The 19,799-nt window shown below is 37.3% G+C and overlaps 1 protein-coding gene across 1 annotated transcript in view; it reads right to left on the reverse strand.

The window, feature by feature from the left end:
• Positions 1-8: 8 nt before the first annotated feature.
• The window catches only part of cables2b (Cdk5 and Abl enzyme substrate 2b), a 40,615-nt gene continuing 20,824 nt past the window's right edge, over positions 9-19,799 (reverse strand). The window contains exons 2-8 of the mRNA XM_048608095.1: positions 15,618-15,695; positions 10,302-10,410; positions 8,932-9,088; positions 8,074-8,177; positions 6,184-6,290; positions 5,019-5,223; positions 9-2,494 (exon numbers count right to left, since the gene is read on the reverse strand). Of these exons, the coding sequence (XP_048464052.1) occupies positions 2,354-2,494; positions 5,019-5,223; positions 6,184-6,290; positions 8,074-8,177; positions 8,932-9,088; positions 10,302-10,410; positions 15,618-15,695 (901 nt within the window). The 3' untranslated portion in view covers positions 9-2,353. The remainder of the gene's footprint in view (positions 2,495-5,018; positions 5,224-6,183; positions 6,291-8,073; positions 8,178-8,931; positions 9,089-10,301; positions 10,411-15,617; positions 15,696-19,799) is intronic.

Here is a 19,799-nt window from a genome sequence, read left to right on the forward strand (position 1 = left end):
CCCGAGTATATGAAAATCAAAAAATTTACTTGAAGTTTTGAAGTTCCACTAATACAAAATGAATAAAAATATGCATAAACTTTATAATACAGAAGCTTTTAAGTCTCTAGACAAAGTTACTTGTGCAATGAGACAGTAGAAAGACAGACTATTTAGAATTACCCAGAAGGCTTCCCGTTTACCTAAAACAAAATTGAGAAAGACAAGTACCATTACAGGAACAACCAGTTCCCCACTTTTCTATTATATATTATAAATAAATAAATGAGCATATTACTTTATAAACAAATCTGCTTGCAGCACCCATGTAGCAAAATAATCAATTTCAATTAAAATAGAACAAATGGGAAATAGAAGAAATGTATAAAATGAAGCCTAAATTCAAAAAGTGTAGTAAACTACTGCAGATGGAATACTCCCAGTTGAGGGGGCCATGAGAGTTGTGGACGAGTAAAGGCATTGAGGTGTTCATGTACACTAAAAGCTAGTGCAGAAGGTGTTCAAAAGCTTAATGGAATGTGGCTTTATCTCATGGCAGTTGAAATAAAAAAAAAACGAATCAGCAATACAAACCCTTGGTTAGATACCACCTAGAATACTGTGTTGACTTTCAGTACTGCATCTCAGGAAAGATGTCTGAACTGCAGAGAATGTACAGCACACTATAAAGTAGAACCAGGGTTTAAAGGGTTAAACCATCAAGACTGTTCAGTTTGTAATCATTTGTGATTAGAAGTTTGAATGGTCACCTAATCAAGGCATTTAATTAATAAAATAAATTGAAAATCCAGGGGACATCACTTTAAAATTAGAGCAAGATGTTTGCATATAACACAATTTATAAGGGTGGTGGAAGTCTGGAAGTTGTCAAAAGATTAGATGATGAGCTGTTTTCAAAGTTGAAATGGATGGACTTTTGTTAGGTAAAGGTCATCATTTGACATGAAGTAAAGGCAGGCAACGGAAGTTGAGGTACAGATCAGCCATGAATTATTGAATAGCTGAACAGGCTTAAATTGTTGAATGATCTTTTTCATTTTTTTATATAAAAGACAAACAAATTCAACAGTCAATGAAAACAGAACAGAAACTCATGGTATTGTGCTCTTTTCACAGTTTTTGAAATTGTTGACTGATCCATATTTCACAAAAAAGTGGCATTATATGCGAGCATCATAATTTGCTCATTGTTGGTTCCACTATCAATACCTGAAGTAGCTTCACACTGTGAAGTAAGTACATTTAACAAAAAAAAAAACCCAAAAAGCAACAACACTGCTCATACTTGAAATAAGCAGATAATGTTAAACAGCAGGTCAGGCAGCACTAGAGGTAGGAAGCTACATTTAAATTTCAAGTCCATGGCTCTGATGAAAGGTCTCCAATCTGAAATACTAACTGTCTTCCTTATTCTACATATGCTGCCTGATCTGAGAGAGTTTCCAACATTCCCTGTTGCTATTACTAACAGTAACCTCAGAAGAAACTGACAGAACATAACATTTTAAAGCTGAATGTAAACTCTCTTTTAAAAAAAGACAAGACATTTGATATTTAAATATTAAATAATCGCCAAAGCTGGCATTCTCTGCTTAAAGAGGAAACTAAAAGATGAATTTCAACAGGACTTTTCAACATACAAGCTGTAATAAGAGTCATTAAGTGCATCTGCTAACCAGCACCTCATTGATAAGGTTAACAATTTCACAATAAAACAAGTAAAAAGAGAGGAGAGTTATTTTTAAACATTTCATTCTGCAAAGATGATGACTGAAAGGAACATGTTTTCACCAAAGACTGCATACGTTTAACATACTACACAGTGAAAACAGAAAATGCAAAATAGTTTAAATATAGACTGCATAGCACTATAAAATGTGCTTCGTTTGAATCTCTAACATAGAGTGCTGACATATGTGCAACTAACAGCAGAGTCAGTTTTATAGGTACAGTAGGACAATTGTTGGAAGAACAGATAGCATAGAACTTGATATTTTGGCAACGACAAGCCAACATGTAGGCAAGTGCTGTTGCCCAGTAAATGAATTTTTGGTAATAGTAATTACTATAACTTGCCATTGTTCATGTGACAGGCCATCACTCAAACATATTCCTTTACAAGGTTCATCCAATTTTGGGTAAAGGTGCTTTAATTTAAAAAAGGTGGCACAAATCAGTTTTGAAAAAATTGGACAAAATCGGCAACTGTTATTAATTAGCACTATAGAAGTTACTTTGGTACAATACTTCCTATGCTAACAGAAGAGAATCACGATTCAAGAGTGTAGCATTTCAGGAAGAACTGCTTGCTTCTTCCAAGTGCATGTCATCTTCAGTAGGAATGTAATTGCATTTAGGATTGCTGAACAAGTCGCCTGTAGTGAGGTAACACTTTTTTCTCAGGAAGATAAAGGCCAAACTCCAAAGCCACAAGTGTGGTGAACTCAAACGAAACCAGCTCTTTTGAGTTCAATCTTAACCGTTCTTCCAGTTTCTACGTGCAAGGATTAAAAAAGAAAGCTAATTAAGAAATTATAAAAATAGACCAAACTGCGCCAGACATCAGTTAAAAGACACATTTTTTGTTAAAAGAGACAACTTTTGATAAGTACACTTTAATATGTTGACGAATACATGAAACCATTGATGCATTTAAACTGAATCAAGAAATCTGACCAGTCAAATTTAGGAGGTGCAGGAAAAGCACAAAGTACCAACTAGAAATTCTAATAGTACAGAGTTCACTTTTTTTCTGACAATTGGGAAAAAAAATTACAATCCTTTTAGAGTTTATTATTTGTTATATATGTAAGCAATTTTTAATCTGTGCTTTTAGAAAATGTGCATATACCAATAATTGATTTTTAGTTAATAAACTAGGAACGGTGTTCTGGAGAAGGGTCACTGGACTCTGCTTTCTCTTCACAGAACTGCAGTGTTTCTCCAGCAATATGTTGACTTTTAATTCATTTTCTGGAAACAGGGATTGGACTTTTACAGGATTTTTTTTGAACAGTGTGCATTTTCCCATTGTAGACCACTATTAAAGATGGTCACCGAGAGCCATCCTGATGACGCCCATGTCATCGTTCAGTCAGGACAGGAACCTGTTGCGCCAGTTGGCCTCAACACGTGCACGGTAGGTCACGACAGTGGTGAGTGATGACATCAGCATAAATACTAGCTGAGCTTCACTCAGATTTCCGTGCAGTATTTGTTCATAATTTGTAAATTCTACTTGACTGGAATGGTTTGTCATTCAGAGGAACAGCTGATAATTTGCAACAGTGAACTTCCCTTACATTTAAGGGATCACTACACTTTGTTCAATTGCATGCCTACTTTTCTCATCAAAATCCATATTAACAACAATTATTCATTATATTGATCATGAACGTCCTTCATGTTAAACGTTAACAAATTCAGAAAAATATGTAACCACATCAGTGGATGTAATTTTTGACAGTGACAAAGCACTATTTTTTTGCGACTCATTGGTCTACTTAGCAATAGCATTGATGAAAAATGCATCCCTACTGAAGCAGATCAAGTGATTATCCCCAATCCCCACCACTGCCTACCTGCACTCACCTACCACCATCCCACCTATCTTCCCCAGCCCGACCACCCCTCTCTCTACTTATTTCAGAGCCCCTTCCCCCTCCCCCCATTTCTGAGGAAGGGTCCCGACCCGAAACGTCAGCTTTCCTGCTCTTCTAATGCTGCCTGGCCTGCAGCTCCTCACTGTTATCTTAAGTGATTCCAAGCTAGATAAAAGACGGCCGATACTATTTTGCAATACTACATGCAGTTCTCCTTCTAACCCCAAGGAGAGTCTTTAAAACTCAAAGACAATGACCCTTACAGAGCCAAAGAACCATGAAAGACCTTCCTTCATTTGCTATTGACAAGATATCATTGGAAGCAATCCACAACATTGAGCAGGGGTAGATGAACATCTGAAGGTTAATTGCTTGGTCAAAAAGGCTTTGATTTTTAAGACCGAGTTGCAAACAAAAGCAGAAATTGCTGGGAAAACTCAGCAAGTCTGGCAGCATCTATGGAAAGAAAGCAGAGTAAATGTTTCAAGTCCAGTGAAGACTCTTCAGACCTTTAGCTCTGAAGGAGGATCACTGGACCTGAAACATTAACTCTACTTTCTCTTTACTGATGCTGCCAGATTTGCTGAGTTTTCCCAGCAATTCCTGTTTTTGTTTCTAACTTCCAGCATCTGCAGTTCTTTGGGATTTTTTTTCCTGGCTAATTGAGTTGTACTTGGAATATAGAATGAAGTTTCAGTTCCTGACAATTGGAAAGAGACCATGTGACCAGTCAAAGTGTGTGGTTTTAACATGTTCTGGGCAGAGCCCAATTAGAAGCAAAGTCATCAAGGGAGCATCTGTCTCCCTTCCTTCCTCTTTCCATCTAACTAAGAAAGATTGGACCCCCTCCACTAATTTCACTGACACCAGCAGAAAGTAATTTTTCTTGGAGAGATTTCAACACCACAGTAGCAACACCAGTGGTCATAAACAGTAAAATAACCAAGCAAAAATGATTTTAAAAATTGCAAACTTTAGTATCAGCCAAATATTGCGCCATTGGGTACAAAAAGCATTAAGGTTAAGAGTGTTTTAGGTCAGAACGTTCAGGTATGACCTTCAACTGTTAGGTGTCCCCATTAATTTAGAGCTATGCTGAAAATTATATTGATACGGTGTTAAGACCATGTCCACAATGTTTTTATGTTGATGTGAAAGACCGAAGCATCAAAACGCAGTCGGTAATATTCAAGTGATACATTATAACCAAGCTCAAGTTTTATGTATAGCTGGATAACTATTTGAATGCTTCTAAAAATCAAAACTAATATATGCTTTTTGTTCAACTAATGTCAGAATAACTTTTTTGAAATGCGGCCTCCTCCCCCCAGCAGTGCTTTTTAACTAACTATTTTTGAGGCTTGAATTCCATAATGAAGAAAAATTGGTTAACTTCATGCAAAGCATTATACTCACATCAATCAGATGTCTGACTTCATGTTTCTTGAGATCACTGCTGATTTTGGCTGCTAGTAGTAAGCAGGCACCAGAGCAAAGCTTTCTGTTTTGCTTATTGACTTTGCCTTGGAGTACAAGCTTCTCAAAGTAAACAAATGATAAAGCCACCGTACAAGGTTCCAGAGTACACTCTTCTGCCAGGTTTCGCATTTCACGTTTCAGACTGCAAAGGAAACAAAAAAATGCATTGTAAAACCATTCGGTGATTTTAACATCATGGTTAACAGCAGTATATCAAACTATTAAGTGATTATTGTTACATTTTCCCTCCAAAATTACTGTTACAACTTTACCAGATGGTTATTCTGGTATGAATGATAAAGACTGTTTCATAGACATCCAACAGGATTGCTGACTTTACAAGTAGACACCATAACTGACAAAATTTACCTCTGTATGCACTAAAGACCTAGAATGAGAATATTAATAGATCAGTAGTGATCAAAACTGGAATAAGTTCATATGGACCACGGGCCATTAATTCACTGCATAGAAACAGTGATTACAAATTTAACCAAACATGTTGACAACTACCTCAATAGAAACATAGCTTCAACTACGAGTAGAAACACTACTAAAGTCAGTATAGTGGTTTTACCTTTGATAGTAGATAGCAAGAGGGCTAGTGACAAACAAATTTCAGTAGATGCATTTTAAAGTCAGTGTTTTATTGATAGCTTTGATAAAATTAATTTAAAGTTCATCAGTTTAATTTTCAGCTACATGTTGAGATTTACTCGCCTTATGCCCCTAAAAGCAATTAAGGAAAAGCGTCACACAAAAGCTATTTGGGATCCTACAGGTAAATCACTCCATGCACACAGTTGCTGGTGGTGAATAGCTGAGGCTACTACAATAGTTCACAATTCAGAGACACATGCTTGAGGCAGATGTTGGAAGACAGGACACAGCTCAGATGAGTACTGGAGCAAACTCGGTACCTGCGAAACCATAACCCAGCAGATTCTGAGACAATCAGGAAATGGGAGAAAATCAGCAAGAAAAAATAAAATGTTTTAAGATTGACGGCAGGAAAGTAAAATTTGTCCTTAAATCATCTTGAGTATGAAAGTAACTAAAAATGTCATTAGCTGTGCAATTTTTCTTAATTTGATTTACTTACCTTCGTATCTTACTAAGCGTCAGCTTAATGTGAGGAAATTTCTCCTTGAACGTTTCATTCATATCTTTTTTCAAGTCAGATGGTTTTACATATTCAATCACTGTGGTCTGACAAAGAGAGAAAATTCTGTGAAGCCAATCACTATCATACAAAATGGAAGTGTTTTAATTACTGTATAATATTCAATATTACATGTGCATAACAATAAACTTTTGCTGAGAATTGGTAAAAATGTGTAATTGGTAAACAATGCATTTTGCCTAATAAATGACCATATATGAGCAGCAACTGAATGTTTTCAGGTCTCCTTAAGAATGTAAAATTAAATAATCTTTGAGGGATCTTGATATAAATACCAAAGAATACATACTAAATCATTTCTAGCTTATAGTTTCTCATCAGTTTCAAAACAATTCGATTGTCAAATCAACAGCTAGATAAACTACGATGGCAAAACATATGAGCAGCTTACTGCTTTCAGTTTGGGCAATTAGCCTTCTCCCTGTAATGCTAAACATTCTTCCTTTACAGGAAATCATCTCAAATAAATTCATAACTGTCCAATAAATACATCATAAATGAAGGAAAACAAAGTTTATTTCCCTTCATTGAAACAGTAATAATTTCATGGTGAATAATGCACATTTTTAAAGAAAAAGTTACTTGACGTTAAATGGATTACAAAATGATGCCACACTGTACTACAAAGCCCTTACAAGCTAAACTACTCCATTTCAAAAGTACATTCTTTAAAGCATGCTTACACTGAATTACAGAAAGCAATAGTGAGCACGAGAGGTATAAACAATGACTTAACAGGGAAAACCCACTGGTCAAAACCATCATCTGTTCTACACAATCCAAATATATATTCCAAAAACCAGGTGATCCCTGTGACAATAAATGATTCAATTCAATTCAATCCAATCCAGTCCAGTCCACTGGGAGTGAAGAATTGGATAAAAATTCAGGCTAGTTTGTGAGGAGGAAGAAAATATCCAGCAAATTCCTCTAGGACTAGTCCAGATTATCACTAGCCCTTTGAAGCCTAAGCTTTAACAAAAACTTCCCCTCACAAAATGATTTCCTTGGTACAACTATTTTTAATACATTAAGCTATACGTTCAAATTAAATGCAATCAGCTTAGTACAACTTATATCTCATAGCTGATCAGGTTTCATGCAACATTTGTGATTCCGTATTCTACCACAGTAAAACAATTGCATTTCGGCACTTTGTCACTATAAGTCCCCATCAAGACACGAGAACAAATATTATTTGCGTACACTATACAGAATTTGTCAAAACAGACAAAATTCATGTTTCATTCAAGACTTCAATAACAGTATCATCATTTCTCCACTGTGGCATTGTTTATCAATAAAACTTGAAGGGTAAGTGTTCAAATTAAAGTACTAATACTGGTAAAATAAAAACTGCCAGCTCTCAGCCCACTTTGCAGGTTCATTTAGTTGCTTTCATTGGATTTTAACATCCTGAATTACATTTTCTCTAATGAAATAATTGTGGCTAAAAGAAATAGACAGTCATCATTTACTATTGAGGATTGTTATACGAACTATGGCAAGTGTCAGTTGTGAGATATTCTACATTTGGGGTTTACCGTAAGTAAACATATGGTTAAAAACAAAAAATGCAACATTACAAATCACTTTTCATTTTAAATCTATACAGATCAGTAGTTTTCCCCTTGAGTTCTTTAATAATTAGTATTTAACAAGCCAAAGCAGAAATATATACATTTGTACTTAAAAATGTTTAAAAGCCACATAATGGATCAAAGAAAAGTGGTATGTCTCCACTTTTAGACTTAGAAGTACAAAACTTTATTTGGAACACAACTGAATATTCAAAGAATTTTTTTTTACCATATATGATGCAAAGATTAGAACCCGTTTGTGTTTTCCACATGGCCACTGGGGGTCATCAAGAAGATTTGGATCATACTCTATCAAATCTCCAGCTTCACTACCTAGTGTTGACAGAAAACAACAGAGACCTGAAACTGGACTTTTATTTTTAGATGCTCATTATACACGTGTTTAACATTGCCAAAATACTTGGCTTTCGGCGTAAACCACACTAACAGCGAAATGTCAGACAAGAGAAAAATCTCAAGTCATTTAGCAGGCAGTCAACTCCCGTGATGGCTGTGCTCAGAATACACAGAGCAAGCAGCGCAATTCAAAGCTCTCTCTTCTATGGGTCTTGCCACTAAATGCTGTTTGCAAAGGAATCAAATATCACAAGCAGAAAAGGGAGCCATTCATGAAGTTTAGTCTTTACAGATTTGGGTGGGTCACCGCATTCACCAATTTCTGTAGGTCAGGTAAGTGCTTAATGCAAAATTCTGGCACATGTAGGAGGAGGGAAAAAAATCAATTTTAAATAAAGATTTGGGGAAATCAACTTTCAGTGCAGATACAACAAACTGACATTAGCAGAGGAGTTTAACATTTGTATTAAAAACATACAAGATATGCAGCATTATGTCGTCATACAAGATGTGACTTTTCTTATTTTAAAGGAACAGAATATATTAATTGTTCAGGTTGCAAAAATAACTTTATATGAATACTTGTGCAAGCCCCATTATCACTGTCAACTTAAAATGCTGAAAAAAATTGTTAAATAGTAGATTCAGTTAAATTGTAAAACTCCCAAACTGCAACTGTGCATACTTTCCTTCCAAATACTATCATAGTGGAATGCCATTTTGATTTTACCTAATTCCATTGCTATTGTGGCAGCTCCATGTCTTCCTGGTGTAAAACTCCGATGCATGCTGTTGCGAACCTGTGCTATTGAAGTTGGAACCTCGGGCAGAGCTTTTGGCATGACAAAGGCATTGGTTGGATAAAGGAACTGCGCATATGAAACTGACTGAAACAGGAAGAAATTTGCAATAAAGAATATTAAATATTATTCCCCAGTCTATTACAGTGCCTCAAAATAGCATTTAAAGTTTTGCATTTCGCAAACAAGCTTCAAAATTAATTTTACAAGCTCATTAGTAAAAATATACAATCAAATTTTTCAGATCACAGAGTGTGCAATGGAAAAAAAATTACGGCTACAAATCACAAGTTAGTGCAAAAACCACAAACTTTAGACATTATCACCCAATATTGGAATTCATATCCTTCAATACTTCATGATTGGCAAAATACATTTGATTAATTGCACAATACTATAATCTTAGCAGTTGTTGTTACAGTGCATAAGTAAGCTTTTCAACTCATTGTGTCTGCACTGGCTCTCCAAATGAGCAATTCACTTTGTAAAACTCTGTCTTTGCTCCGTCATCCTGCACATTTGTTTCTCTTCAAATGACAAGTCTAATTCCCTTCTGAATGCCTCATTTGAACCTTCCTCAACTCTACTCCCAGGCCACACATTCCAGACCATAACCATTCGCTATGAGAAAAAAAGTTTCTCATAGCTCCTTTCGTTAAATACTTCAAAGCTGTGCCTTCTTATTCTCAAACCTTCACTTGAGGTTTTGTATTTCACAAACGAGTTTGAAAATTAATTTTGCAAGCTGATTAGTAAAAATGTGAAAACAAATTTTTAAGATCACAGAGTATGCAATGGGGAAAAAAAAATGTGATTTGCAGTCGCAATTTATAAGTTAGTGAAAAACAAAGTTTTTCTCCCAACTATTCTTTCTGGAACCCTCACGATTTGGCAGCCATTAGATTAAAACAATTAACTTTTAATGACAAGACAAAATGAAAAACAAATATTCTTTGGGTTATTGTTTATATATAGGGAAATATTTTTATTGTTGAATTTAGACAAACATAGTAGCGTTGAAGGGTCTCAAACAAGTCAATATTCTGCACCCTAACTTATTTCTTACAGACAACTTTCAGTAGAGCTCATTCTAGAATAATTAACAAGGAAACTACATCAAGTTAGTTAGATTTTGCACAAACGTTATTGTAAAAGTTACAAAGATAAGGTTATTCAGATAAGTACAATCCACAATCACCCACAATATATTGTTTTGCTGCCATAGACACATTCCAGAAATACAATCACTACGCTAAAAAGTTCACATCACAATATATTATACAATTCAGATAATTTTTACCTTTACGTCTGCACCAAATTCGACTCCATCAAGTCCAAGCAGCATGTCTGTTGAAGCTGAAATGCCACCAGAAGGGTTACGTTGCCTGGGTCCTTCCATCTTGTTGTCTCTGTGAAAACAATGTCAAATCCAAATCTTGCAGTAGTTAAAATACACTGAAGATATACATAATACGGAAGGAGTGGTCTAAACATACACCAGCTACAAAAATACACAATAAAAGGAACTTGCTCCCTTTACAAATCAGTCAGAAATCAAAGCTGCACATCAACAGGAAATGCTTTCACAAAGAACAATAAAACATATTGAGAAAATAATCAAACTAACAATATGGTCAATTTGCAAATGCCAGATCCAGTCCACCAAAATAAATTTTCCAAGTTCAGAATGAAATAGGATTTCATGATAATGCAAGAAAACAATATACAATTTTCCAATGAAACTGCCAGCTTTAATTTTCCTTTCTGTCCTTTGCAGAATGCTCACAGCAGTTTCCTTTTCAAAGCATCCGTTCCCATCATAGTGGCCCCATTAATTATGGAAAGGAAGACAACAGCAGACTATTATTGAATGCATCTCCTCCCCACCTCTTCCAAGTATATAACGATTACTAATAAAAGTATGAACATATAAAACTTTAATTTACATAAAGATGACCAAAGATCTCATCACTTGCAAAATATTTTCAGCATTTAACACATTATAGTAGAAAAGCTAAAAGAAAACACTGATTACCGTAAACAAGACAAGGAGTTGCTGGAGAAACTTGGGTCTGGCAGAATCTGCGGGAAGAAAGCAGTGTTAATTGAGTCCAGTGACTCTTCATCAGAACTCATGAAGAGTCACCAGAGTGGAAGTGCTAACTCTACTTTCTTATCGCAGATGCTGCCAAACCTACGGAGTTTCTCTAGCAATTTCTGCTTGTTAGATGTCCAGTGGCCACAGTTCTTCATTTTATTTAATTGATTTGTAGTTCTTGTTGCTTCCTGTGTAACAGCATCTGAAGCAGTTAGGGATATAATTTCTAGGAGATAGCAAGAACTGCAGATTCATACAGAGTGGAGCTGGAGGAACACAGCAGGTCAGGCAGCAGAGGAGTAGGAAAGTCATGTTTCAGGTTTACATCCTTCATCAGGATGAAGGGTCCGAACCCAAAGCTTCGACTTTTCTGCTCCTCTGATGCTGCCTGACTTGCTGTGTTCCTCCAACTCCACACTGTATTGAGGGTTACAATTTCAGCTAGCACAGAACTTATTATGCCACATGCACCCTGCAGGTGCTGAAAAACAATTCTTGAGACTTTTGGTCAGAACAAACAGATGAAATTGTTGTGAAAATCTAGATGCTAAGCATCTACTATTTAGCTGCAATGTGTGTGCAAACAATGTGCTACTCTCAGTTGAGTCAATCCTGCACAGTGGTAAAGATAGACTGCATTTAGAAATCAAAGTACGAGGACAGACAATGAAACACACTTATACGGTGTACGCATTAAAATAAATTAAGCAATTTTCTAAGGTTAAAATAATTGACACAAGATAACTAGCCTTCAAAATGAAGAATTATTGTAGTTCAGGATGAGAAAGTATAAATTGAAGACAAGCTATTGATGAAGCTATAAATGGAATACTTTTAAACTAGTCATCAGTAATTTTCTAATTGCCAAAGAATGTTGACTGTAATAGTGAACAAACACACAATGCTTTCAATATTCAAATCAATAGTCTGGTCCCTCTTTATACAAGTTTGAATTGGTCTGCCAATGACTACACACTCATCTTCATGGATTAGAAACAGATTGCTCAATTTAAACAACTACAAATGAATGTTCCTTTAGGGACGAACTCTTGCGATGCAGTGATACTGTCCCTAACCCTGGGCTGAGAGAGTCGGGTTCAAGTCCCACCTGCTTCAGGTGTGTAATAACATTTCTGAACAGTTTGCTTAGAAAAATAGGTTAATTTAGAAAAAAGAATGTTTCTTTACCCAAAGGGGTCTTGTGGCACAGTGGTAATGTTATTACCTCTGATCTAGAAAGTATAAGTTCAAGACTTTGCTGCTCCAAAGTTGTCTCACCTCAACAGATCAAATCAAAATATCTGAATGTTCTTTTACCCCTTCCAACTCCATTCTGATTTATCTCCCTCACCTTGGATGGTCTGCATAGCCTTAACAGGCTTTGCATGTAAATTAGTCAATTGGAAACCAGGGCTGATTTACTGGGAGGTGGTTAATAGATGAAAAAAAACCATAGGTGATATGGTGATTATAAAACCCATTCAGTTGGCTATGAGTGTACTTCTGGATATAAAAAAAAATGCATGTTCCTTTTTAGGGTTCTTGTCTTGCACAGGTGACTATGAAACATCTAAATGTTGCTTTTTGGGGCTCTTGTCGTCCTACTACTGAGCCAGGAGGCCTGGGTTCAAGTCCCAGCTGTTCCAGAGGTGTATAATAATATGCCTGAACAGGCCAATTAGATAAGAAAAAAAAAAGAGTTCCTTTTAAAGGACTCTAGGAGGACAAAATCTAGTGTCCCTACCTCTGAGCTGGAGAAGTGGGGTAAAGTCTGACCTGCTCCAGAATTGTGTCATAGCCAAACTGAACAGGTTGATTAGAAAATGTGAATGTTCATTTAAATGCAACCTTACTGGCAATGTCACTGGACCAGAAATCAAGAGGTTCAGTCTAGTGTTCTGAAGTTATGGGTTCAAATCCGACCACAAATGAATGCCCTTTGCGAGGGGCACATGTGGTACAGTGGTAACGTCCCTACATCTGAGCCAGGTGAACCAGGTTCAAGTCTCACTTGTGAGAGGTCTGTACTAACATCTCTGCACAAATTGGTTCTAAAATAACCATGCAGTCATGACATGGTCCCACTGCACTGCAATGTGCACCTCTATGAGAAACTAACTAGATTTAAAACAATTTGAATGTTCCTGCTGGCTCTTGTGGCACAGTGATTGTGTCTACACCTGAGTTAGGTGGTCCTGAGTTCAAGTCCCACCTGCTCTAGAGGTACGTTATAACATCTGAATGTTCCTTTTGAGAGGGCTCTTGTAGCACAGTGATAGCGTCCCTAATTCTGAGCTAGAAGGCTTAGGCTGAAGTTCTAGACTTCTAAACTGCTCTAGACTTGACAGAAGTGTCTGAACATGTTGATTAAAGAAACTGAACTTTCCTTTCGAATGTGTTGTGGCACAGTGGTTGTACGCCTGCTCTGGGGTCAAAGAGACCTGGAGTCAAGTCTCACCTACTCCAGAGGTTCACCATAACATGTCTGAACAACCACTGTCAATTTGGAATTCTGAAATTTTGAAGGGTTTATTCCATATAAGCACACTACCGACAGGAGAGGCAACAGACACTGACAACACACAGCTTTCATTACCATTTTGCCTCGCCATGGCGAACAAATTTGCTAGTTTGCTTGTCAGATGTCTAGTATTCCATGAGCAGAAAGTCTGTCCGACTAATATTGGGAAGACCGCTCCCTAACCACTAACTCTAACAGATTAACATAAGAACACTGCCATTAGTAAACTACCCTCCAAGTCAAATATTATTTTATCTTGGAAACATACCACAACTTCCTTTCAGTCAAATTCATGAAATTTCCTATGTAACAACACAATGGTAAACATTTACCTTAGGAACTAAAGCCATTTACCAGCACATTTGCAAAGGCATTAGGGACTGGCAGGGCCAGCATTTTTTGCCATGATGTCCACATCCCATGAATGAAAACACTGCAACTGTGTGATGAATTAGATGCTTCCCAGCCTTGGAGTTGTATTTGAACCAATGAATTTCTGATCGCATACCTGCACCATCTCGAAGATCACCTATTTTCACCTCTGTGCCTACCTTAGTTATCTGCCATTGATATGTTTATCCATACCTTTGCTCTCTCTAGACTTGTTTACTTCAACCCTGGCTCATCTCCCACACTCTTACTCTGTAAACTTCAGGTTATCTAAAACTCTGCTGTCCATGTACTATCTTACATTAAGTCAATACCTGGTATTTGTTGACTGATGTTGTCTTCTAGATCAGCAACCCTTGAATTTAAAATAGTCATTCCTACCTTTAAACAACTTCCTTCCACATTTCTAATCTCCAGCAGAGTTACAACGTTTCCTTTCAATTTTGTTCCCTGAACACTCCCAATTTTAACCACCAGTGGTGGCTGCACCTTCAGCTACCAAAGGTCCTATTTTCCAGAATCCTCGCCAATACTTTTTATCCTTTTAAGACATTCGTTAACCAACTCTTTGACAAGGTTTTTGGGTCACTACTAATATTTCCTTATGTAGTCTGTGTCAAACATTCTTTTGTTAAAGGATCTGCAAAATATCATTTGAATGTTTTACTTTATTAAAGGGGATTTAAAAATGCAATTTTTTGTTGTTTCTGGTGGTGGTGCTGCAAAGTGGTTTCAACCTCATTGGACCTTACTCAGTGTGAATTAAGTAATAATAAGAAGCAAAACAACATTACTTCATCCGAAACTTGTGGCTGTTTTCTGGCCTCAGCTTGGCTCAGAGTCAGGATTCTGGTTATATATACACACAATGAGTTTCAGGGCAAAACAAAATTGCTTTCAACTGATGCTATGTTGATTTAGATTTAGATTTTAGATTTTATTGTCACGTGTACTCAAGTACATGACTACAGTGAAAAGTGTATAATGTCACCACACATGGCGCCATCTTAGGTACCAAGGCACCCAAGTACAAAAACATAGCTTAGGTACAAAGTAGTAGGAGAAACAAGGAGTTAAAAAAGTTAATCAGTACTTCATGGCATAGTAGAAAAATAAAGAAATAGGTAATATTTTACATTAAAGTCTTTCGCAGTTTAAATGAGGAAAATAAAGGAATGCGTTAAAAATTCAACAGTCTTTGATGTGTCCTCTGCTTATTTCACGCTACCGCCGAAGAAACTGCTGCCTCTCTGATCTCCCCTGGTGCTATGGGAACTTGCCCAGGCAGGATCCACTCGCATGTCGAGTCAGCGCCACGAGCTGCCAAAGGACAAGCAACATACCAGCAAGAGGCCAGGCTGAGAGCCACTGAGAGACCAAAGGGTGAAAGAGAAAGGAAAAAAAGGAGAAGGAAACAGATGGAGCCGAGGAGCTCCGGTTGGAGCATCCTATTCAGTATCTTGACTAGATGTAGTGTAAAAGGACCTTTGAAATGAACTGAGTTTCACTTGCATAAAGTGAAGTGTCAGAAAAAAAAACTGATGATTCTATCCAGTACAAAAGAAAATTGTAATATTTGAATTCAGTTGAAAACAAAATATTCTTACCCAGTACTGTGGAATTCTCCATAAGGCAGGACAGAAAAAGCCGAGCACAATGACCTTTTAGCGCAGATAAGAACTATCCTTAAAAGAAAATAATAAAGTCAGAATTAGTCAACAATTGCACACAGGGTCACATGTACCAGAAAATAATTTTAAGTGTATTATTCTTATATTTAAATCAGAGACCTATTCAGAGGCAACTATTTTAAAGAGGAGCATGTAACTATTGACTATAGAATATAGGCAATATTCCATGATTTGTCCATAATACAATACCATTCACAAAATATTTACCCATGCAACTTGCGTTGGAAGACTGGAGGATTGTTAATTTAACACTTCCGCTCAACAAATGGAATTGGATAAACGAGATAACAATATGCAAGCTAATTTAACCTATGCATTTATACTAGATGCAGGATAAATTTTTCCTTTTAAGGTTTAGTTAAGAGCAGTGTACTCAGATTTGCACAAGTCAAACCTATTCTACAAGGTTTCCAGAGCTCGCCGAGGAAATAATGGAATATACTGATCGATGAAATTCAGTGTATATGTGCATATAGGTTTTTAAAAGGGAGTTTGTTAAGATACTTGGATAACACTGTAGCAGGGATCTGGAAAGATACATGATAAACATCTATTGATCATTATCTTGGTTTTCTATCAGACCGGAGAGGATGAATAACTGGGTACTTCAGGACTTGGTGTTGGACAAATACTGGGGGTCAGTTAGCACAGCGAGCTGAATGGCTGGTTTGCAATGCGGCGTGATGCCAATAGCATGGTTCAATTGCAGGACTAGCTGGGGTTACCGTGAAGAAAGTAACATTTGCATCACACAAATGGCAAGCAATGACCATCTCGAATAGCCAGCACCCCTTGACATTTAATGGTGTTACCATCACTGAATCCTCCACTATCAACATCTTGGGAGGATTAGCATGGACCAGAAACTCGCCATATAAACCTGCTACAATAGCAGGTCAGAGGCTAGGAACACTGCGGCAAGTAATTCACCTCCTGATTTCCCAAAGCCTGCACATTATCTAGAAGGCACAAGTCAGGAGTGTGATGGAATATTCCCCACTTGCCTGGACGGGTGCAGCTCCAACTCAATATGCTAGACTCCATTTAGGACAGCCTGTTTTATTCGTACCACATCCACAAGATTTGGAAATATACTGCTGTTCATTCACTGTCTCTGGGTCAAAATCCTGGAATTCCCTCCCTAACAGCATTGTGGACCAACCTACAGCATATGGACTACAAGCAGTTCAAAAAGGCAACACACAACCATCTTTTGAAGGGCAAGTCAAGGCACGCAATAAATGCTGACCAACCAGTGATGCCAATAACCCACGAATAAATATTCAAAAATCCCAACTTCTTAATCTTAAGTGTAGTGCCCTCAGACTAAACCAGGGAGGTGATGGCCTAATGGTATTATCGCTGGACTGTTAATCCAGAGACGCAGATAGTGTTCTAGGCACCCAGGTTCAAATCTCGCCACGACAGATGGTGGAATTTGAATTCAATAAATATAAGGAATTAGGAATCTAATGATGACTGAATAGATTGTCAGAAAAACCCATCTGGTTCACTAATATCCTTTAGGGAAGGAAACTGCCATCCTTATCTGGTCTGGCCTACATGTGACTTCAGATGGCAGCAATGTGGTTGACTCTTAACTGCCCTCTGGGCAATTAGGGATGGGCAATAAACGCTGCCTAGCCAGCAACACGCTCATCCTGTGAATGAATAAAGAAATAAACCCAACAGTTGTCTCCCTCTGATGAGACAACAGCCCTATGGTCCTCTAGGACTCTGGCAACTTTACCTATCTTCAATATATATGGTCACGAATTTTAAGTATAGGGGATATTACATCAAAACTTACAGATAAAAGTAATGTGAACTATGAAGGGATTTAAAGACCAGAGATATATTCTAGTTGATTGGACAGATAGGACTTATAACATTTACTGCACAGAATTGTGAACTAAATATATTCACTGATTAGACTGATACCTGGGTCAGCAAAGTATATTCTTTTTGTGCACATTACAGCGGGGCAAAGAGATAAAATCAGAGAAAGATTAACTGTTATATCATGCAAGTGCATTAATTAGGGGAAACCACAGAAATTGGGGTTTCTATTATCCTTATTACTTAAAAGTAAATTTGATGTATATTTTGGAAATTCCTTTGATAGCATCATCTTGCAACCCATACCGCTTAGAAGAATAAGGACCACATGTAGGTGGCAATACTATATCCTGCAGAGCTTCCTTCAAGTCACAGATCATACAATATTGCTGCTCCTTCATGGTCACTGGATCGTTCAGCCTTGAACGTACTACCTAACAGTAGTGGGTGTACCTATAACCACATAGGCTTCAGTGTTTCAAGAAGACAACTCTCCACCACCTTCAAGGCTAATTAAGGATGAATTAAAAGATGGTGGTCTCAAGCTTTATCCACATTCCATGAATGAATTTAAAGGAAACTGAGACTTTAGTCAGGCAAATGAGAGAGTATTTCCACTGCACGGTGAGTTAGTAACTACTGGGCAAAACAATTATCAAAAAGAATACATAGCAACATTAAGATCTTGGTTTTCAAATGTAGAGTGCTTTAGTAAATTCCATGTCCAAGTGAAAAACAATTGATAGTTGCTGTTTAAAACAAGTGGAGGAATAGTTGAGAAAATAAAAGGTTATGGATATGGCTCACAGTATATAGATTTTCTAGGGAAATGTTACAAGTATTAAGAGATAATTGGAATCCTTCTGTGCCATAAATTTCTGTACATTTTCAGCAGTTATTATTCCTTAGTGGGGCCCAGTGGAGTACAGCTTTGATGACTTTGTCTCTATTCCAAGTGCAGTATTACCTGGGAAACGCATGACAGACAAATAACACAAAGGTTCAGAGTGGAATCAGGGCTGACCATACATGTAAACATACATATCACTTTAGCAGAAGATAAAAACAGATCACGAGCATGCACTGCTTTGTTCAAGGTGGGTAAGATGCAATAATTTTGCTGCAAGAATTACCCAATTGTATTCAGAAAACAACTATATTTTATGTCTGAATACTCTTCTAGAAAAACATTTTATTTTGACCTTAGTTAAGATAAATGTAAAAGTAGAAAGTTAGATGTATATTAAACATCTTGACACTCTTCCAACAAGTTTTGGTAAATGGTTGCCTATTTGGCTGAACAGTCAAGTACACACAGATATGAAACATGGGTATTAATTGTATCAGAATACCTATACTGATAGAATTCAGATTACACCATTGCTAAACAAAAATGCTCTCATAATTGTTGTAGAACATAGAACATAGAACATTACAGCGCAGTACAGGCCCTTCGGCCCTCGATGTTGCGCCGACCTGTGAAACCAATCTGAAGTCCATCTAACCTAAACTATTCCATTATCATCCATATGTTTATCCAATGACCATTTAAATGCCCTTAAAGTTGGCAAGTCTACTATTTTTGCAGGCAGGGCATTCCACGCCCTTACTACTCTCTGAGTAAAGAACCTACCTCTGACATCTGTCCTATATCTATCACCCCTCAATTTAAAGCTATGTCCCCTCGTGCTAGCCATCACCATCCGAGGAAAAAGGCTCCCACTGTCCACCCTATCTAATCCTCTGATCATCTTGTATGTCTCTATCAAGTCACCTCTTAACCTTCTTCTCTCTAACGAAAACAGCCTCAAAACCCTCAGCCTTTCCTCATAAGACCTTCCCTCCATACCAGGCAACATCCTGGTAAATCTCCTCTGCACCCTTTCCAATGCTTCCACATCCTTCCTATAATGCGGTGACCAGAACTGTACGCAATACTCCAAGTGCGGCCGCACCAGAGTTTTGTACAGCTGCAACATGACCTCATGGCTCCGAAACTCAATCCCTCTACCAATAAAACCTAACATACTGTACGCCTTCTTAACAACGCTATCAACCTGGGTGGCAACTTTCAGTGATCTATGCACATGGACACCGAGATCTTTCTGCTCATCCACACTACCAAGAATCTTACCATTAGCCCAGTACTCTGTATTCCTGTTACTCCTTCCAAAGTGAATCACCTCACACTTTTCCGCATTAAACTCCATTTGCCACCTCTCAGCCCAGCTCTGCAGCTTATCTATGTCCCTCTGTAAC

The sequence above is a fragment of the Rhincodon typus genome, chromosome 19, assembly GCF_021869965.1.
Source record: "Rhincodon typus isolate 14 chromosome 19, sRhiTyp1.1, whole genome shotgun sequence".
In the NCBI taxonomy this organism is placed as follows: Eukaryota; Metazoa; Chordata; class Chondrichthyes; order Orectolobiformes; family Rhincodontidae; genus Rhincodon; species Rhincodon typus.